General features: G+C 32.8%; 1 protein-coding gene across 2 annotated transcripts in view; it reads right to left on the bottom strand.

The window, feature by feature from the left end:
• Positions 1 to 1,578: 1,578 nt before the first annotated feature.
• LOC107156562 (amylase alpha 2A) overlaps positions 1,579 to 22,328 on the bottom strand; it is a 71,054-nt gene continuing 50,304 nt past the window's right edge. Inside the window, exons 1-10 of one of the 2 annotated variants that reach the window (XM_015502625.1) lie at positions 8,514 to 8,727; positions 8,012 to 8,158; positions 6,993 to 7,190; positions 6,258 to 6,488; positions 5,372 to 5,505; positions 4,543 to 4,665; positions 4,366 to 4,465; positions 3,322 to 3,440; positions 3,097 to 3,222; positions 1,579 to 1,796 (exon numbers count right to left, since the gene is read on the bottom strand). In XM_015502625.1, coding sequence (XP_015358111.1) covers positions 1,607 to 1,796; positions 3,097 to 3,222; positions 3,322 to 3,440; positions 4,366 to 4,465; positions 4,543 to 4,665; positions 5,372 to 5,505; positions 6,258 to 6,488; positions 6,993 to 7,190; positions 8,012 to 8,158; positions 8,514 to 8,681 — 1,536 coding nt within the window. In that variant the 5' untranslated portion in view covers positions 8,682 to 8,727 and the 3' untranslated portion in view covers positions 1,579 to 1,606. Of the gene's footprint in view, positions 1,797 to 3,096; positions 3,223 to 3,321; positions 3,441 to 4,365; positions 4,466 to 4,542; positions 4,666 to 5,371; positions 5,506 to 6,257; positions 6,489 to 6,992; positions 7,191 to 8,011; positions 8,159 to 8,513; positions 8,728 to 22,328 lie in introns of those variants that run through there. The other variant, XM_048814627.1, reaches the window with a different exon arrangement.

Here is a 22,328-nt window from a genome sequence, read left to right as displayed (position 1 = left end):
CAGGGGATCTGACCTAATCCATAGGTCAGCCATTGAACCAAGAATGAATGATGAATAGAAGTTTATTGGGAGAAGAGGTAAAGAATATCCCAAGTAGAAGGAAAATAATTTTTTTTTGCAAGGGGTTGGGTACTGGGATTGAACCCAGGAGCACTTGGCCACTGAGCCACATCCCAGACCTATTTTGTATTTTATTTAGTGACAGGTCTCAATGAGTTGCTTAGCACCTCGCTTTTGCTAAGGCTGGCTTTGAACTCCTGATCCCCTTCCTCTGCCTCCCACACCATTGGAATTACAGGTGTGCGCCATCAGCCCTGACCTAGAATGTTTCTTGTATTGAACTTAAGAAGCTAAGTGAGGTTTGTTAATTTCAAATAACTAAAAGGTTAGCTTTGTTAAAAAAACAGACGCTAAAGAGAAGAAATATTTTGAGGTGAGGCTTCAAATGCAGACTTAATAATCTAGTTAGACTTTTGGCCTTTTATCCTATGGAAGGTAAGAAATCCATTAATGAGATTTGGAAACATTGTAGTGGTGATGGTGATGGTTTTCCAATTTGAAAATCACCTTGATTGTATGGTGGAGGACCATGTGGTTGGAAGAAGGACTAAAGTAGGATTATAAAGAAAATCTGGAGAATATACTGACATGAAAGCCTTAACTGAACATCCATGTTAGAGGTTAGAGCAAGAATGAAAAGCCATATGACAGCAAGTCAAAACCACTGAAAGAAAATGAAAGGCAGGCAGGGATTGTGACTGAGTGGTACACAGCTCCCCTAGTATTTGCCAGGTGATGGTTTTGATCCTCAGCACCACATGAAAATACATAAGTAAAATAAAAAGGCATTGTGTCCAACTACAGCTTAAAAAACAATCAAAAAAAGACAATGAGAGACAAGACTATAGGGAAAGGAGTAGAATATTCTTGTGGGCTCAATAATATTAAAAATTATAGACTGCATAATTGAAGTCCCTTCTATTTTTTAAAACTATTTTTTATATGTTGGTGGACCTTTAGTTTATTCATTTATTTATACGTGATGCTGAGAAATGAACCCAGTGCCTCACACATGCTCGGCACTTTTTCTATCACTGAGCCACACAGCCCCAGTCTCTTCTATTTTTAACTCTGTAAATTATAAAAGCACTTCAGTATTGTGAAAACCATCCAATTGAGCTATCTCAGTATGTGAATCACCATTAAACCAGTTCTTTCTAATTGGCAGAAAGACTTTGTGAGAGAATTACAGACAGAATTTCAGAGTATATCTCTAAATCGTAGACAGACTTTCAGACTATATCTCAGAAATAAGAGATACATAGTGGACAAATGGTGTCAATGACAATAATATATTTGTCAAAATGCCTTTCTGAGTTCTTATAAATTCCCTTGACAGGTAGGTTAAAGTGTGTCTTCTAAAACAATAACACTTTGCCTGTTGTTTTCTTATAATTATACATATGAGTAATGCTATTTTTTAATACTTGACCTTTTCAAGTTGATTACATACATCTTAAAATAAAATTTAAAGGATTATGGAAATGAATGTATTTACAATAAAAAGACACTTGATAATGCTGTGTATATGCATTTAATTTAAATTTTACAACTTTGAATCAGCATGAATTGCAATGAATGGGTCTTCAGCAGAGTTACTAATAGAAAACTGAGCCTTGCCATCACTGGAAACATAGACTTTAATTCCTGTGCAATCTCCATTAATTTTATCTCCAGAAATGACATCACAATATGTGCCACCAGGAAGACCAGTTTGCAAAGTTGTTGACAATGACCTATAAAACAAAATTTGCTATTTAACTTAAATTCATTACTGTCAAATATAAGAATTCAGAATCTCTCTAAAGTAAATAAACAGCTTAATTTTGTGCCATAGAATTTTAAGCAGTCAAGGTCTCAATAAGAAGAAAATGGAAACACAGAGACCTTTCCAGTGGATGTGAACAGCACTCTCAGTACAATGTAAACATACAGAACACCTACCCATTCTTAGTCAGTGGTGACTATTACCAGACCATAAAGGTTGAAGAATAGCAGTGAAGATCTACAGGAATTGCTACCCTTAGATAAAAATACTCCCTGTGGTAAACAAAAATATTTTCAATTTGTCTTTATGTGAATTTGTAAAAATACTGATTGCTTTAAAGAACTAAAATTGGAATTTTTCTTCAAAAAATATTTTTTGTAGAGGCCAAAAATAATTAGAAATAGAAGTAAAAATATTTTAGCACTTTTATGAAGAATTATATAGCTTGGAATAGAAACTATCTTGTATAAATTTATTTCCGTTCTTCTATCCGGAAAACACAGAAATTAAAGAACTAGCCATAGGCTCTTTTGGAAAAAAAAAAAAGACACATTACTTACTTATTTATTTTTGGCCAATAAAATGTAATTTTAGCCTAACCTGAGCTAAACATGAGCAGAAGTTGGGCTGGGACTGAAACATTCCAAAGCTGGCAGAGTTCTTCTGTCTGTAGTTCTCCATATGAAAGACTCATTAGACTACAAGAATAGGCTATCAGTATCACTAAAGAAAGGACAGCAATGAGAAGCTTTAGAAGTAAAACTAAAAAAATCTAGTGGGAATATCATTGGCCATAAGATACATTTCTAACACATACACTTTAAAGTAGTACTTGTCCCTGAGAGGTAGGAAGTGAAGAATGTATAGCAAAGGAGCAGATAGTGGAGTAGTTGAGATACAGAGCTAAAAAAAAATATTCCAATACTAAGATTGAGATTGAAAGCCATGCTCTTTTAGAGATTTTGCCATCCTTAAAATAACTGTTGGTATATTTAGTGGCTCATGTAATATTAGCATAATATGCATAATATTCAGTAAACAATATTGCATGGATGCATAAGAAAGCTCCAGTTAAAACAAAGACCCTTATAAAAATACGGGGTGAAATAAATGCCATCATCATTTTTCTTCTTTACTTTTCTGATTTCTTATTTTCTTAATTCCCTGACTTAAAGGATTTTCAAGATATGAAAAAAGTCAATGAACAGGAATAGAATAAAACTAGAACACAATAGTGTAAAAATTATTTAAAATTGATATCTACTTACCAGTCATCATTATTAAAGACAATGAATCCTTTGTTTCCTCTTCCAAAAGCCACTTGGTTGCTACCATTATCCCACCAGTTTTGAAAAGGCTGGCCATCAACCACATTTCGGAAAATAACCATGTTTCTAAAAGCATAGTATCATATAAAATGTTGCTATTCTTAAACTCAAACAGTTTAAAGTAAAATGTTAAGGAAAATGTTAGAGGATATGTATTACTCTTACCTTATTTGGCGCCATCGATGTTCACAGACCCAGTCATTGCCACAAGTAGTGTCTGGATTAATAGTTACTTCTTTAGTCACTCCATTATTATTTGGTGGTCCAACCCAATCATTAACATCCTTAATTTAAACAAAAACAGATTTTTAACACACACACACATCTATCTTTCACTTCCTTCATTATACTAAACTCAATTAATTGGTCCTGCTACTTGTCTCTGCAGTGTCTTTATTTAGAATACATCATCCATACAATATTTATAGACCTTTACTGAATTTTTAGAATCTCTGTAAACTCTGTTTCTCTAGGTATCTGTCTGAATTATACAGAAGGGATTGATTTTAGATATGAAGTCTCTTTAATGATGCTACTTCTGAAATCTTTAGTTTAAAAAGAAAACCCTCACTTAACTTTTAAAGCATCTTCATAATTTACTTCTCAGTTCACTTTGGAAATTGATATTTGGATTAATGTTTTTACCATATCCCTGATATTTTTCTCATACTTACTTATCCTGAAGTGGTCTGGAATTTTTTAATTCTGTAATGTATATCATTTCATTCATCTTTTAAGATATTTTCCTCATTTAACTTCAGCTCAGCTGAACCATTTCTTTGCACACCATAAAACTTTTTTAAAAAAATATTTTCATAGTATTCATTTCTTATAATAAAAGCAGGAACTGATTTAAGTTCTTGATAAGTTTTAGCATGTGTAATCCTCATATCAACTCTATGAAATTGGGTACTTATGATAAGTATATACTTTATACCCTGTAACTTGTTCTTTTTCATAAGTTTCTTTCCTTAGTGTGTGGATATCTGTCCTATTACTGAACAGTTTTCATACTCTTTGAAAAAAGAGAACATAAATTTTATGTATTTAATATCCTTTCCATTACAAAAATCAGAGATCAGCATTATGTTTCCATTTAAATAAATACTTGATGATAAATACTGAATGCAACAAACTCATGAGAAATTAAAAGAAAATTACCTACTTCTTTCTTGAAAAAAAGATATTTTGAACAAATTCAAAACTTACTTGTCCATTCACAAAATATCTTGGCCAACGGTAGCTTGACATTACTCGTGTAAATCCATAAGGATGAGCAAGCATAAATCCAACTGCCATTTTATACAGCCTGAAAATTATAAAAATATATTACAATAGAAGAATAGAATATTATTACTCTCATTAAAAGGTGAGTTTTTTTCCTACCTTGCATCCCAGAAGGTAAGAATGGATGATCCTCCAGCTCCATGTCCTCGTTGGTTGTCATGGTTATCCACAAAGACTAGAGCTCTGTCTGAGGGCATGAAACCCCAACCTTCTCCCCAGTTCCTGTTAAAAAAATAAATATTTTTATTCTTTTACAATAGGTTTATGGTAATCTAAATCTGCATCCTTAGATAAATTCTCTAATTAATTATTCCATAGAATTTAGGGTTTTTATAGATTAACAAATCTATAAATTCATTCTGTGTTTATATATATATGTAGGATTGCTTGTATCCATTCATATATAAGATTTTTGTCATACAAAAGTTTCTTTTAAAGTTTTCAGTATATAAATTCTATGTGGATTTCTGAAGGTTAATATTCATATCACATTATACAGAAAGGCAAACTTGGTTAAAATGAGGCTTCAACACTGTATTCCTTAAGAATGAACACCTTAATGTTTCAAATTAAAGAGTTGAGAAAATGCATACTTATTCCATAGTTATGGCCAAATTGTAGGCACTTTATAAATGGTAGCATCCTCTTAAAAATAACTTAGTTTTAATAGATTATAAGGAAACATTACTCAAATCCAGTGTATTAAAATAATAGATGAAAATATTTAGGTGATGTTTTGGTTTCCAGAATACATCCTGGAGACTGATAATTCTAAATTAAAAAGATGATTAATTGTGGTTTGAGGAAGAATAACATTTATTAATAATCTACTTCTTGATTATCTAAGAAGGTTCTAAGATGATAACTCATAGAGGAGTAGTATGACAAATAGATCTGTAAAGTAGTATAAATGACAAATTATATTTACTTTAAGTAAGCCATCTTCTCTCCATTCCACCTGCGAATAACTGTGCCCAGTTTTGCACCATACTTGAATTCTGTCACACGGCCATTTCCAAAGTACTCACTACTTGTAATTGCCTCACCACCCAGATCAATCACCTGGTAGAAATATAGTGCAATATATCATTTTAATGTACAAAAATTTTAAAGTATTTTAATGAAAAAATTAATATAAAAATAGCTTTAAAACATTTATGTTATTTGAAATGCTTAAAACTACTTTCATCATATTGATATTCTTATTTTGTTTTGATAAAATATATGTCACAATATTGAAAGAAATCTCTTGACAAGGTAACCTGTGAAAATCTTGATCTCATTTAGTCTTGCACATAAATTGTAAAAACAATAGCTCACACTATCATAGAACTTACTTCCTTATAGATATTTATTAATGCTTGATAATTAATAATTCATTAATTACTAATTAATTTTCCAAAGAGAACAAAAACATAAACTTTATCATTAGTCCTTTTCTTTACATAAAAAATATTTTTTCACAGAAAGGAAAATTAATTTGAATAAAAACTTAGACAGCCAATAGTGGTATAGTAAAGACCCAAACTCAGAATGGCTTAGGCAACAACTATTTTATTTTTGGTCTTGTATAATGGTCTCTGCAATGTAATAAATATTAGGGATTTGTAGCCTAATCAAATTTCCTGTAGTTTCAAATAACAAACTTTGATAGAATTAAATGTGTTATTTCTGAATAAAATTTTTAAGAATGCTACAGTATATTAATGACTTAGCCATTAACCTACAGAAATTTCTTATTGAATTAAATCTGCCATTTATTTTCTAGTGAATGATATGATACAGTTTTTATGCACATATATAGATGAATGTACCTCCTGGAAAATGAAAGGCCTGCTTCCTCCAGGGAACCAATTTGTGTTTAGATTATGTAGTTTATCCAAAATTGCCTTTATGTCTCCAGGCCACATGTGCTTAGAAGCATCCAGTCTGAACCCTGCTACACCAATATCAATGAGATGGTTCATATAATTGGCAATTTGGGTGCGCACATAATCTTTCTCCAGGGCAAGATCAAGAAGACCATCCAGACGACAATCTCTGACCTGTTGAGGTAAAAATTTTGTGTTTTTTTAAAATATCGTCTTTGACCTGAGAATCTGTTTGATCATTTATTCATTCATTTATTCATCAACAGATATTTCCATAATTCATTTTTTAAATTAGGCATTGGGAATATTGGCATTATTCTCTGGATACACTTTGAAATATTTTCTAGCATAAAAATGGAGAAAGTAGAAAATGAGTAGATGAGCTTTTTAGTTGATTGGAGGAATTTATTTATTTATTTATCCTTCTGGGATTGAGGAGTGAACCCAGTGCCTTACACATGCCAGGCAAGTATTCTATCACTGAGTTCTATACCTAGTATCATGACTGCAAAATGCTTTTGATTATTGAGTTTTTTTTATTTTTATGCAGTCATGGTTACTTATTTTACATAGGAATCTAAACTAGTGTTTAAAATCAGTGTTTAAGTAAGTTACATGTGCATAATTAAAGGCATAGGTAGTTCTTTATTCAGATTATTATTTTAAAAAGAAAATTACCTGATAAGCATCATTATAGCTCTCAATGCCGCCACTTGAGGTTTTACATTTACCATCATTAAAATCCCAACCAGAGTATGGGACTGCTGGAAACTCCCTATTTCCAGCATTGAAGTAACTTCCACAAGTACTGCTTGTTCCTGCACCTCCCCCTTCACCACACATATGATTAATTACAGCATCCACATAAATTCGGACCTGAAAAGCAAAGGGTTTACTTCAGTTTTTTTTTTAAGTAAAAATCTGAAACATTATTGATTAAACTTTACAGAGTATTCATTAAAATCTAAAATATTTCTTTATTATTGTATAACTTCTTTTCCCAATAAGACTAAAAAGTGAAGCATGAAAGGAAACTAATGTGAAATGAAGAGTGATATCCATTCTAGTTGTCTTGTCATACATTTACAAAAATGATGAATTGAGAAAAGCGGAAACTATGATAATTATTAAGAAAGTCATTTTTGAGGAGATAAGAATCAGTTGAGACAGAAAAAATTATTAATTTTTGAAATTTCAGTGGATCACAAGGAAAAAGAAAAAAATTAGCCTTTACTCTCTGCTTAGTATCTGAAGAAAGGAAGATAGATATTGCCTATCATTACACTCCTCACTATAAAGAGAAAATGGCTATTCATTATTTAAAAAAAGATGGAGAAGATGTGCTCAGGAATTTACTTGTAGATATATCACATAAAATTTACAGCAATTATTATAATTGGGAATTCTAAATCTTAATAAGAAATGTATTTCGTTATAAGGGTTAAAGTTGATGCCTTGCTTTACAAGTAAACTCTTCTTTAAACTTTAAAAGGTCTTTTCTTTAGTAGATAAATGGCACATTTATAAGTATTTATAAAGGTTGAACATATAGCAATAGTTCATTTTGAGTTACTGCTCAAGTATGAAGTTAAATTTTAAAAAAATCAAGTCCCAAAAACTTACTGCTCAAGAGAGGAAAAAAAAAAGAAGAAATTATCTTCCTATATAATATTTAATGGAAACTTAAATTCACTTACACCAACATTGTTACACCTAGACACCATGTCTCTGAACTCATCTTCATTTCCAGATCTTGTGCATATTTTATAGCTAATTGGTTGGTATCTTTCCCACCAAGGTCTTGAAGGGTTGTTAACAACAATATTTTCATTGGGTGGTGAGATCTACAAAGAAAGCAAACTTAATAAGTATTAAATTATAGATTATTTTATATCATTAAAACCTCTAAAACAAATTAATAACCTAAAATTATTGCTGAATCTTTGTACATGCAGCTACATTACTTTATAACCACTCTAAAATATTAACAGCCCATTAAAGATGTCCTGCTGTTATCCTGAAACAAAATATAAAGTTGCCACCAATACTAAATTTTTTGTTCCTCAGAAAACTGTTTCAGAGGACTTATATGAGAAGTAAAATATTATCTCAGATTCACAGAAACGGGTTGCCATTTTACTATATCATTTATCATAAGCTCAAGTAAATGTTGCAATTTATGATGTGAACAATCCTTACCTGAACTCCTCCAAATCCATTGGGAGCTAAGTATCGCTCACATTCCTGAGCAATATCAACCCAGCGCCACTCAAACAAGTGGACCATAGAGGTCCTTCCCTGTTGAGTGTTTGGGGAATACTGAGCCCAACAGAGCCCAAGGGCTGAAAGCAGCACAAAGAACTTCATTTTGCTCTGAAGCTGCCACTGTTCTTTCTAGCAACTATATATATTCCTGTAAAAGAACACATTTGACAAAGTAAATGTTAAGATGAAAAAATATTTAGAGTAAAAACACTGAATGTGAATCAGACTATTAATAATAATGTTAAATCAACAGGTGAAGAACATTCATAAACTCTCTCAAGAAAATGATCTTAAATGACCTTTTAGAACTTAATGTTGTTTTTATTAAAGGAATATTAGTCTTTTCAAATATCTGGCATGTGACATATGTAAACAGTCCTCATTCATGTATTATTTACCTAGAAGTAGATCTTATTTCTGATGTGCTTCACTAATAGAAAGTTACAATTAGACACAACTCAACTTATACTCAAAATGTTGTTTGAACTATTTATCTGCAATGTTTGTAATATTTCAATTTCCAAAAAGAAACAAGACATTAATTTTCTTGTCCTCCTTCCCACACACCAATTTTTATTTATTTACACTTCTGCATTCCCATCAATTCAAGTGCTTAATAACATGGCTAGAGAGTAGATTTTGTGCTAGAATAGTAGGATTTGTGATGGAATAGCAGAATTTGTGGTGGTTATGATTTTATCCCCATAGCCAAATATCTTTTATGTCTAATAAAACACTAAATCAATGAATGCACATCCTTTTCCTCTTTAATTAATGTATAGGTGGGAAAATGTTATCCATCCTTTCAAAAAGGATTGAGTGTTCTCCTTTGCCAAGTATTAAGGATGATATAAGGGATATAATGATGAGCAAGACAGTCATTTTTCTATTCCAAGAGAACTTACATTCTAGTGGAAGAAAAATAAAATATGCAAGTAAATACAATATCAGTAATGAGAATAACAATGATGATAAATAATTTCAGATTTCTATAAAAACTACTATGAAGTAACAGCATAATAAAATAGAGGGTAACATCACTATCAGAGTATTTCAGACTGGATGGTCAGTGAAACATTACTTGAGGGAGTGATTTTAGCTGTGAATTAAAGAATTAAAAATAAGTAGTCAGTTGAAGACAAGGAAAAGACCAATCTAGACAGAGGAGAAAGCAAAAACTCATGGGTGAATAAATCTTGGAATACTCGAGAAACTTTTCCTTTTTTAAGTTAGCAAGGCTAAAGCATGTGTGATATATGGAAAAGCAAATGAATTGAAGATAGATAGGTAGGTCATATCTTAGAATGAATCAAGAAAGAGAGCTAGTGATGCTGTAAAGAGTGGTGAAAGAGCATGCTGTGCTTTAAAAGGAAATCATCATTGCCTCTTGGAGGAAATCAGAAACTGGAGTATAAGAATGAAAAAAGGAAGATAAGTTAGAGGCTTTTTATAGTAGCCCAGAAAAGAAGTGGGTGACTTTGACTAGGGCATAGACAGGATGTTTCAAAGGTGAGAGGCAACAGGTTTATGGGTATATAAAATCTAAAGAATTATGAAATGCAGACACTAAAGATATAGATATTTGGCAATGATATCATTTATCAAGATGAGGGGAAATGAGGAAGTACTATCTCTGGGGAAGAGTTGTTATTCCAATTATTACCTAATTATTTCTCTAGTATTCACCGCACTCTCCTTTTGGTCTTTCCTGGGACCAACCATGTGGACAATCAAAGTTCCATGTGTTTTACATGTAAGTTCATACCTCCTGGTATTCTTCCTATGATCCTCTTCCACCATTGTTGTGTACCTGGCATATATTGAGTTGAAGCAACATTTTTTATAAAGCCTACACTCATATTCCTAGGCATAGTTTATAACTCCTCTTCTGTGTCACAGCTTTTCAACTTCTTAAATATCATTTATATAGTAAATGTGTTATAAATAATTAAATATTTATATGTTCACCATTCTGTACCAAGCTTTTAAAAGGCAGACATCATATGTAATGGTCCTAGAACCTAGCAAATGATTAGTATGTCTAATGTGCTCAATATATGGCTATCTAACATATACTCCTAAGTTACAAGTATTGTGCAAGACATTGGGGTTACTATGGGTTATGTCTTCATCTTATGAATAAATGAACATAATGTCAGAAATTGTGTGTTTCCAAAAGTTTCATATACATGAAGAAACTAAGGCCTAGAGAGACTGAGCAAATTGTCCAAACTTCTGTAGCAAGTGACAAGGGCAAAATATGATAACAGGTCTGACTATGAAGTGACATTTTCTGTGTTACATCAGTATTTCTTCCGTATTTCTGAAGTTGGGATGTTCACTGTAGAAGCCACCAGCAAGAATTATGGAGCATTGAAATGTTGCTAATTTGAGCAGAGATATGATGTAAGTATAAAATATACTTGTATTTCAGAGTTAATATAAAACCAGAACATAAAAATCAATAATTTTTTACTTGTTGAAATAATATTCTGAGAGACATTAATATAAGTAAAATCTATTATTAACATGAATAACCTCAGTACATTTTTTGCTTCTTTACAAATGGTCATTAACAATGTTAAATTATATATGTGATATGTCAGATTCTAATAGAGTTATTCTAGAGGTTAAGTATGAGAAGGGATACAGCCACACACAAAAGCCTACCATAGTAAAGTGAAGGGTGAGATCATTGTGGTAAGAGAGTCATGAGTAAAGTGTGTTAAGATTTTATTGACACAAAAAGTAATTTCTGACATGAACAGGAGAAGATGAAATTGATTCGAAGAATGGTTTTGAATTTAATGAAAAAATATCAGATAAAATTCCATTTTAGTAAGAAAAATAGAATTATAAAATGTGAGTAAGGACAAGGAGGAAAGTAATGCTTTAAAACCATAAGTTGAGGTGTAGGAGAACCATGGACATCAAGGTGGTAAAGATGTATTGAGAATGCTCAAAGTCAGAAGAAGAAAACACTTTTCTTGGAAGCCTATATGAAGGTACTGTTTGTTTGCTTTAGACAGGAAAGGAACTTGATTAGAATTTTTAAGTATAACAGATGCATTAGAAGGCACAGTTAGCAGGGACAGAAACACTAGAAGTCCTGCAGATTATTAAACAGGCAGTCATGAAAAACTGAACTAGGATTATAGCAATAAGAATGAGAATTAGGAGAGTACTGCAGATTGTTGCAATTAGGGCTACCCGATGAATAACTATTTCCAGTGGCCATACCTATGTGGAGTCTCTTCCTACATCATCTGTGGGATTGATTTACACAATGTGTGATTTGCCTTATAGAGTGAAAAGTCAGTCAACAAGAAACAAGAAAAAATTTTACTAGGATTTTCATGGGGCTTAATCTTATGAAAATCAGAGTCTATTGTGCTGTGTGCAGAGTTGGAATGAACGGATAGGTAAAGAGGTCTGGTTGTCCCTAGCCATTCCAGTCATCTGAGTTTTTGACCCACTAGCTAACAGTAGGTGAATAATGCTCCAGCAGAAGGGCCATCTGTTTGTTCCACCCATACAATTATAAGATATGAGATATTTTTATTAAGTAATAATAATTAACCACACAGAGAGGGGTGATGCAATAAATCTGGTGAAGATTGACCACAGAAAATGGTAGCTAAATAGACATCAGAAAAGAAAAAAAATGGAGTTAAGAGGACTCTGTTATTTAAAAGGCTGGGTAAGTGAAAAATGGCAATGCCCTTGTCACTTACAGTACAATTTAAAGGTAAATTGGTTTCAGGAACACTAAATCCTGAGTTTGAGCTTCCACTTTTAAACTTACATGGGAATACAAAAACAACTTAAAAGATAGGTGTGAGAAGCAAAAAAGCAAAGAAATTTGGGAATTTCCAATAAAGCTATGATATTTTGAGGAATGGCACAAAATATATTTATTGATTTACCAGAGATACTTAGCAGAACAGATGTCATCCCCAAACAATGTCAAGGCTAATGCTGTCTGAATTATCTGTTCTGGAAAACTGCATCCTTGAAGGCTGACAAGGTACTGAGATATTGAAAATAAGGATACCATCAATTGATATAAAAGATGGGGTAGAGTGTATAGGAAGGAGAGAATAAAGAGCTCTTTCATTACCAGAGAATTATTTTCACCTAAAAAGGAAAATTTACAAGGTTTACAAGACACTAACTGGATGCGGTTGAGTATTAGAATCAGATTAGAAGAGAAGACGGATTAGACAGTTGGTGGTAAGAAAGGGCTGATGCTCTAAAGAGTTGAGAGAGAAGAGAGGAATCATTTGAATGTCATACTTGATTCAAGGTTACAAATTCTAAAATGCGATGGTTCAGAACATGACCTAAAGATTAAGATGAGCTAGTTTTAAATCTTTCTTTAATGTAATTTTTTTTAATGTGTATATGACAGCAGAACACATTACAATTCTTATTACATATATAGAGCATATTTTTTCATATCTCTGACTGTATAAATAGTATATTCCAACCAATTTGTGTCTTCATACATGTATTTTGGATAGCAATGATCATCACATTTTGCCATCATTAAATACCCCATGCCCCCTCCCTTCCCCTCCATCCCCTCTGCCCTATCTAGAATTGGTCTATTCCTCCTATGCTCCCCCTCACTACCCCACTATGAATCAGCTTCCTTATATCAAAGAAAACATTTGGCATTTGGATTGGGGGTACTGGCTAACTTGATTTACCATTATCTTCTCTAACTCTATCCATTTACCTGCAAATGCCATGATTTTATTCTCTTTTATTTCTGAGTAATATTCCGTTGTGTATGTATGTCACATTTTTTTATCCATTCATCTATTAAAGGGCATATAGTTGGTTCTATGGTTTAGCTATTGTGAATTGTGCTGCTATAGGCATTGATGTAGCTGTGTCCCTGTAGGATGCTGTTTTTAAGTCCTTTGGGTATAGACCGAGGAGAGAGTTAGCTGGGTCAGATGGTGGTTCCATTCCCAATTTCCAAAAAATCTCCATACTGCTTTCCATATTGGCTGCACCAATTTTCAAGCTCACCAGCAGTGTATGAGTGTACCCTTTCCCCCACATCCTCACCAACACATATTGTTGTTTGTATGCATAATAGATACCACTCTGACTAGAGTGAGATGAAATCTTACAGTGGTTTGATTTGCATTTTTCTAATTGCTAGTGGTGATGAACATTTTTTAAATGTATTTGTAGGTATATGAGACCTCTGAGAAGTGTCTCTTCAGGTCCTTGGCCCATTTATTTATTGGTTTATTCATTTTTTTGGTGTTTAGCTTTATGAATTCTTCATATATCGTAATGATCAGTACTCTATCCGATGTGTGAGGGGTAAAGATTTGCTCCCAAGATATAGGGTCTCTATTCACCTAAAGATTGTGTCTTTTGCTGAGAAGAAGGTTTTTAGTTTGAGTCCATTCCATTTATTGATTCTTGATTTTAATTCTTGTGCCACAGGAGTCTTATTAAGGAATTTGGGGCCTAATCCCAAATGATGTAGATGAGGGCCTACTTTTTCTTCTATTCAACGAAGTGTCTCTGGTTGTATTCTTAAGTCCTTGATCCATTTTGAGTTGAGTTTTGTGTATGGTGAGAGATAGGGGTTTAATTTCATTTTATTGCGTATGAATTATTTTTCCAGATGAATTTCATGATTGCTTTTTCCATTTCTATGAGGAATGTCATTGGAATTTTGATCAGAATTGCATTAAATCTATAGTGCTCTTGGAAGTATGGTCATTTTGATAATATTAATTCCCCCTATCCAGAGCAAGGTAGATCTTTCCATCTTCTAAGGTCTTCTTTGACTTCTTTCTTTAGGGTTCTGTAATTTTTATAATATAGATCTTTCACCTCTTTCATTAAATTGATTCCCAAGAATTTTATTTTTTTTTTGAGGCTATTGAGAATGGGGTAGTTTTCCTCATTTCCCTTTCTGAGGATTTGTCACTGATATACAGAAATGCCTTTGATTTATGGGTGTTGATTTCATATCCTGATACTTTGCTGATTTCATTTACTAACTCTAGAAGGTTTTTTGGTGGAACTTTTAGGGTCTTCCAGGTATAGAATCATATCATCAGAAAATAGTGTGAATTTGAGTTCTTCTTTTCCTATATGTACTCCTTTAATTTCTTTAATCTGTATAATTTCACTAGCCAGTGTTTCAAGAACTATGTTAAATAGAAGTGGTGAAAGAGGGTACCCCTCTCTTGTTCCAGTTTATAAAGGGAATGCCTTCAATTTTTCTCCATTTAGAATGATGTTGGCCTGGGGTTAGCATATATAGCCTTTATGATATTGAGGTATGTTCCTGTTATCCCTAGTTTTTCTAGTGTTTTGAACATAAACGGGTGCTATATTTTGTCAAATGCTTTTTCTGTGTCTATTGTGATGATCATATGATTCTTACATTTAAGTCTATTGATGTGATGAATTACATTATTGATTTTTGTATGTTATGTTGAACCAACCTTGCATCCCTGGGATGAATCCCACTTGATCATGGTGCATGATCTTTTTGTATTTGATTTGCCAGAATTTTATTGATAATTTTTGCATTATGTTCATTAAAGATATTGGTCTGAAGTTATCTTTTTTTTTTTGATATGTCTTTGCTTGGTTTTGGAATCAGAGTAATATTGGCCTCATAGAATGAGTTTGGAAGTGCTTCCTCTTTTTCTATTTCCTGAAATTAATTGGAGAGTATTGACATTAGTTCTTTCTTTGAAGGTCTTGTAAAACTCGGCTGTGTATCTGTTTGGTCCTGGGCTTTTCTTGGTTGGTAGACTTTTGATGGTGTCTGCTATTTCATCACTTGAAATTGATCAGTTTAAATTGTGTATATCATCCTGATTCAATTTGGGCAAATTATATGACTTTAGAAATTTGTCAATGCCTTTGATATTTTCTATTTTATTAGAGTGCAGGTTTTTGAAATAATTTCTAATTATCTTCTGTATTTCTGTAGTGTCTGTTGTGGTATTTCCTTTTTCATCACATTTGTCAGTGATTTGAGTTTTCTCTGTCCTTCTCTTCATTAGCATGGCTAAGGGTCTGTCAAAGGAACCAACTTTTTGTTCTGTCACTTTTTTCAATTGTTTCAATTTCATTGATTTCAGCCAAGAGTTTAATTATTTCCTCTCTTCTGCTGCTTTTGGTGTTGATTTTTTCTTCATTTTCTAGGGCTTGAGATGTAGTATTAAGTCATTTTATTTGTTGACTTTTTCTTCTTTTAAGGAATGAACTACATGAAAAGAACTTCCCTCTTAGAAGTGCTTTCACAGTGTCCCAGAGATTCCGATATGTTATATCTGTGTTCTCATTCACCTCTAAAAACTTTTTAATCTCCTCCTTGATATCTTTTGTAATCCATTGTTCATTCAATAGCATATTATTTAGTCTCCAGGTGTTGGAGTAGATTTTACTCCTTATTTTATCATTGATCTCTAATTTCATCCCATTATGATCTGATAGAATGCAGGGTAGTATCTCTACTTTTTTATATTTGCTAAGAGTTGCTTTGTAGCATAGTATATGGTCATCTTAGTATGATCCACGTGTTGCTGAGAAGAAAGAATATTCTCTCATTGAAAGTTGGAATATTCTATATATGTCAGTTAAGTCTAAGTTATTGATTGTATTACTGAGTTCTATAGTTTCTTTGTTCAGCTTTTGTTTGAAGGATCTCTCTAGTGATAAAAGAGGTGTGTTAAATTCAACCAAAATTATTGTGTTGTGGTCTATTTGACTCTTGAACTTGAGAAGAGTTTGTTTGATGAACATAGCTGCTCTGTTGTTTGGGGCATAAATATTTATAATTGTTAAGTCTTATTGGTGTATAATTCCCTTGAGCAGTATGTAGTGTCCTTCTTTATTCTTTTTGATTGACTTTAGTTTGAAGTCTACTTCATTTGATATGAAGATGGAAACCCCTGCTTGCTTCAGCATTCCATGTGAGTGGTATGATTTTTCCAAACCCTTTACCTTCAGTCTGGGAATGCCTTTTTCTATGAGATATGTATCTTGGAGGCAACATATTGTTGGGTCATTTTTTGTTTGTTTGTTTGTTTTTAATTCAATCTGCTAGTCTATGTCTTCTGACTCTGAGTTTAGGCCATTAACATTCAGGGTTATTATTGAGACATGATTTGTATTCCCAGCCATTTTTGTTTATTTTTGGTATTTAACATGACTCGGTTTCTTCTCTGATTGATTTTCTTTAGTGCAATCCCTCCCTCTGCTGATTTTCATTATTGTTTTTCATTTCCTCATCTTGGAATATTTTGCTGAGGATGTTCTGTAATTCAGGCTTTCTTGTTGTAAATTCTTTTAACTTTTGTTTATCATGGAAGGTTTTTATTTCATCACCAAATCTAAAGCTTAGTTTTGCTTGATATAAGATTCTTGGTTGGCATCCATTTTCTTTCAGAGCTTGGTACGTGTTGTCCCACAATCTCCTGGCTTTGAGATGTGGGTTGAAAACTCTGTTGAGATACAAATTGGTCTCCCCCTATATGTGATCTGATTCCTCTCTCATGCAGCTTTTAAGATTCTATCCTGATTCTGTATGCTAGGCATTTTCATTATAATGTGTCCAGTAAGTCTCTTGTATTTGGTTTTCCAATTTGCTTTTCATGCTTGGGAAATTTTCTGATATTATCTCATTGAAGAAATTGCACATTCCTTTGGTTTGGAACTCTGTGCCTTCTTCTATCCCAATAACTCTTAGATTTGCTCTTTTGATGCTTTCCCATAATTCTTGGATGTTCTGTTTGTGGTTTCTACCTTCCTTCACTGTGTGATCAACTTTATTTTTCAGATTGTATACTTTGTTTTCATTTTCTGATGTCATTCAAGTTATCTAGTCTGTTGGTTATGATTTCTATTGAGGTTTTGATTTATTGTATCCTTCATTTCAAGGATATCTGACTAGTTTTTATTGGAGAATATCTACATCTATCTTGAAGTAATCTTTTGCTACCTCCATTTGCTCTCTTATCTCACTGTTAGAGTGATCAATTTTTGCTTGTATTTGCTCATTTAGGTCATTCTTTAATTCATAGATCATCTTAATTATGTACCTTCTGAACTCCCTCTCTGACATTTCCTCAACTTTGCTGTCCATAGGTTCTGTTATTATAGTGTCCTGGTTTGTTTGGGGCACTTTCCTCCCTTGTTTTTCATGTTGTCTATGTGTTTTCCTTTCTTCCAGTGTGGATCTGAGATATTACAGTTTCTTCCCTATATTCTTGTAGTACCTGTGCAGATTGTCTGACCCTCACCTTCATATTGGGCTTCCAGATCCTGCTGGTGTCCCTCAATGGATGCTACAGCATCCTGGGTCTGGGATCTCCATAAGTTGGAGTGGGTGGATCTGGGACACTGGGCTTGACCTTCTGCAGTAGTCAACTGGTAGAAAGGGTGGTCCTGTGCCAAAGGTTAGGCTCTGGCATAGTCTGCTCCACAGGGAAAGCGGTTGACCAGCCAATCTATGGGCCTGGGCCCTGCAGAGTCCAGTGTGGGTGGATCTCTAGTTTTAAATCTTGACCTTTCCATTTATCAGTTGTGTGATCCTGGAAATTGGCCTTTGTAAATTTAACTTATCTACAAAATAGATAAAGTGATGTTTATGTCATGAAATTATCATGATTAAACAAGTTAATGCAAGTAAAGCTGTTATCCTAGTGTATGAATATAATAAAATCTCAGTAAGCTTGTTTGCTATGATATTGTTATTACACCATTGTTATTTTTAGTCTTGGTCCTACTGAAATTGTTACAAACTCATTTCTCTTTCCACCTTTCATTCTTTCATCACTTGGCATTCTCTTTCCTTTCCACACTTTTCACCTTCTAATAATTCTTTCTACTACTCAGAAATAATTTTGTATCCCCAAGAATAAGATATGGGAATGAGAAGACATCTTTATTATTTTCCATCTTTTATTTTGTGCATTTTTTTCTTTTCCCTCCCTTTCTTCTTTCTTTCTATATTCCCTCTCTCTCCCCTTCACATATCTGTTTGTATTTGTTTTCTTCTTTAGGATTTCTGGCAGACCTGTGTTGATTTTGAAACATACTTTCATCATTGCCTAATCAGTTAATTTTGAGCCATCCTTTTAGGCACAGATCAGTGATATTCACAGTGCAGGTAAGATGTTATTTAAAGAAGAAAACTTGAGGATATTATTGGGGAATTTTTTTAGCAACCCAAGATAGGTGGAGATATACAAATATAAGCTTCTATTACTCGTCAAATATATTGTCGTATATTTTTCTCATTTATTCTTTTTTTAATAGCATAATATATTCTCTTGAACTTTTTTTGTAATTTTTCTTTTCATAGAATACGTGTGGTCATTATCAATTTCCACAGTGGAAAAAATATTTATTATTTATAATTTTATATCCGTGGGAAGATTATTTCAGGACAAGTGAAGCACAGTTGAGGATAAAGTCTGTCGGAATCTGTAATACTCTGATACACCGACAATGGAGTGCTCTTCCCTAACTGGAACTTCTCTGTTAGAAGTTCTACAAGATTTCCTTCCTAGGATTGAGAAATCTGTACACTGATATTTCAGCATCTCCTCATTTTAAAGTTTTCCAGGGAATAGGTGACCATTAGTAGCTGGTATCAATGGAACAGAGGGAAGTTCCTAGTGTTTAATTAAACAGTGTCTATTTTCTGGGGTCTTTAGTCGTGAATGAAATTTTTCCCTTTGTCTATTATTCCCAAGTCAAATGCAGAAGTATGATCATGAATTGAGAATAACAAAGCTAAATTATTTTTAAAATATTGATAAATCAAAAGGCAAAGGCGCATATCTAAAGTTTAGTAATACTGTGAGCCTTGTGAATTGGGAGACAACCCCATTATCTCATCATAATATAAAACTCAGTCTTATGATTACTTGAATACATTTCCTCTCGAATTTCTCTCAACAATTAATTCTAAAATAACCATGTGATTGGGATAAAGTTTGTCCACAAATGGACTGATCGCTTAATTCTTCCTTATTTGAGCTGAATGGCATGACAGTGGAGACAAAGAGGCGTACGATCGGTTTTAAGGTATTAAAAATGTCAGAGCTTCCACAGCATGGCAACAGCTTTGCCAATGTCCACATGATAGTTGAAAATACAAAGCCCAGCAAAGGTTAAAGCTGACAGTTGCAAAATGACTGCTTGGATGGCTTTCTGCAGTGCATCCCCATGAACATAGTAACAACTTATCCAAGGCTCCAATGACTATGAACAGTGAGGGCTACAACCAAGGATGAATGGTCCACTGCAAAGAAAAGATGCAAACATGCAGCCAGAGCATCCCCAGAAGCAAAACACTGATAACCTTCTCACTAGTTCAATGGAGCCTTGAAACCAAAATGGGGCTTGGTGACCAGTGAAGGTGCTGCATTCCACAGCATCCTGGGGTAAGTCAGTGCTAGAGAAATACTGAGACATCAGCATTTTTGACCAGTGGTTTCCAACGTAACAGAGTTCAGACTCCTTGGATACTGCAGAGGACATTCAGTCTTAAGAGAATTGCTATCCTGTTTTTGAGGGCTCTAGGTCCTTCATCAACCTGAAAGCAGTTATGACCCATTTAATCTTAATTTTCCCCTAAAGCAAGCAATCTGAAGATCTCTAAACCCCACAGGAGAAGGCTTCATATAACCAAATATGTTGCTACCTTGTGAAATTAAATCTGCAATCAAATCTTGGATAACTTTGGAATAAAAAAAATGGATTTGCAATATTTGCTGTTTCTATTTTCCTAGAATAGCTATCCCATAAGAATTTTCCTCAGAAAACCTATCACAGTTAGTAATAATAATTCTGTTAACCACATATGCTTATATTTTGCATTGTTCTACAAAGAGGAAATTTCTCTCTTTCAGAAGGTCTATTGTTACAATATATGCTGGCAAATGAGATAACTTGGAAATTCCTTGAAAATATGAAGTAGAGCTAGGTATTCATACGCATACAATATTTAAAACAGGACATCTAGTAATATCGCAACAGTAAAACAACAATCTTTCAGGTGAATATTTCTAGTCATTAAAACATATCTAATATTTATGGGATATAGTGTAATACTTTTGATACATGTATATAAGATATGTACTGATAAAAACAGGATATTTAATGTGTCCCATCTTCATATCATTGTTTTATGTTTAAAAATTTCAAGTTTTCTCTTCTGGTTATTCATAATATATTTATTAGATTATTGTTAAATATAAATATCCCATCAATATGTATAATGATTTTGTGTTAATAAAATATTATTTAAATTTTTAAACAGTTGGAAATGCTAACTACCTTGATTTGATCATTGTACCTTGTATACATGAGTCAAATAATTACACCACACCTCATAAATATGTACTACTAAAATAATAATATATAAATGAATAATTGTAAAAAAAAAATCATATCCATGCACACAAAGAAAATTCTAAATGAAAATTATCCAGTGTATATTTTTCTCTAAAATATTTTTCCTAATGATATTATATTAGACATGGTTATTTTATTTAATTTCTGCAATATAAATGCCAATATAATGGTAAGACTCCAGCAAAAATTCAGGATTTCGCTTAAGGCATTAAGTATAATAAATTTAGTCATAGAGCTTAATCCCTACTAGAGTCATGCCAAAGTAATACTTACATAAATTGATGGAGTACTATTAAAATGTTAAAGAGTAATAACTTCCAAGAAATCTGTATATTTCTATAACTCCTGTCTACTTATATAAATATCAATTATTCACAAAATTCTTTTTCCCTATTCTAAGTAGTCTCACAACTGTGTTAAATGCTAATGGGGTTTTTAACATGCAAAGGATTTGAAAGGACAAATTATGTACTCTTGTCATTTACAGTTATTATCCAGAGACTTCATAGTTATGTATTTTGTAGTAAATAATTTAATAGAAGTATCATTAAAGTATTCAATAGGAATACTTTTATTTACTTTGTAATTTATAAACAATAGGCATTTATTTCTCATTGTTCTACAGGCTGAAAAAAAGGACATACTTTTCATGTCACATCTATGCAAGGTATGTTATCACATATATCTAACTCCAAATATTGCAACTTTAAATTTTTTTAATTTTTTCTAGTTTTTTATATTCCAAAGCGTTAGTATTATTACTATAAAACTTGATCAAATGCATAGTTGTTCTTATTGAAAAGAAGCCATAATTTCTTTGAATTTTACATTGTATTATGTAAGATTTTCTCAAAACAGGAAAACTTCACCCATCAGCAGTCCCCACCAGAAGTGAGGAAATAGAAAATAAACCTAAGCTTAGGATAAGCCCCACATGAAGGTTAGATAAAGAAGACAAAGATAATGAAGTTTGCCTACCAGATCTCTGAAATTAGAGAAATGTTTTGAGCCAGCACTCAGTCACTTTTCCAACATAAATAGTACAGTTTGTTCTGCTGGACACTGAAACATGAGCTGTGGACAAACCTAAAATAGACTGTGAAACTCTGTATCAAACCATATGTCAGAAACCACCTATTTCAAGACAAAAAGGGTGAAGGGGAGAGGGGACTTATATTAAACTCAAGAAAATATTAAAACCCACTTACCAAGTCAACTTAAAATCAGCAATATCCCAAATCCACAGTTAAGTGTTTTTCAATTGTGAAATGACAAAAATCTCAGTTTTGCTTTTTTTTTTTATTCTTGTTCAGCAGAAAAGAAAGAAAT

The sequence above is a fragment of the Marmota marmota genome, unplaced genomic scaffold (genome assembly GCF_001458135.2).
Source record: "Marmota marmota marmota unplaced genomic scaffold, marMar, whole genome shotgun sequence".
Taxonomy (NCBI): Eukaryota; Metazoa; Chordata; class Mammalia; order Rodentia; family Sciuridae; genus Marmota; species Marmota marmota.
The sequence above is the reverse complement of the archived record's forward strand: the minus strand, read 5'-3'. Positions and strand labels throughout refer to the sequence as shown.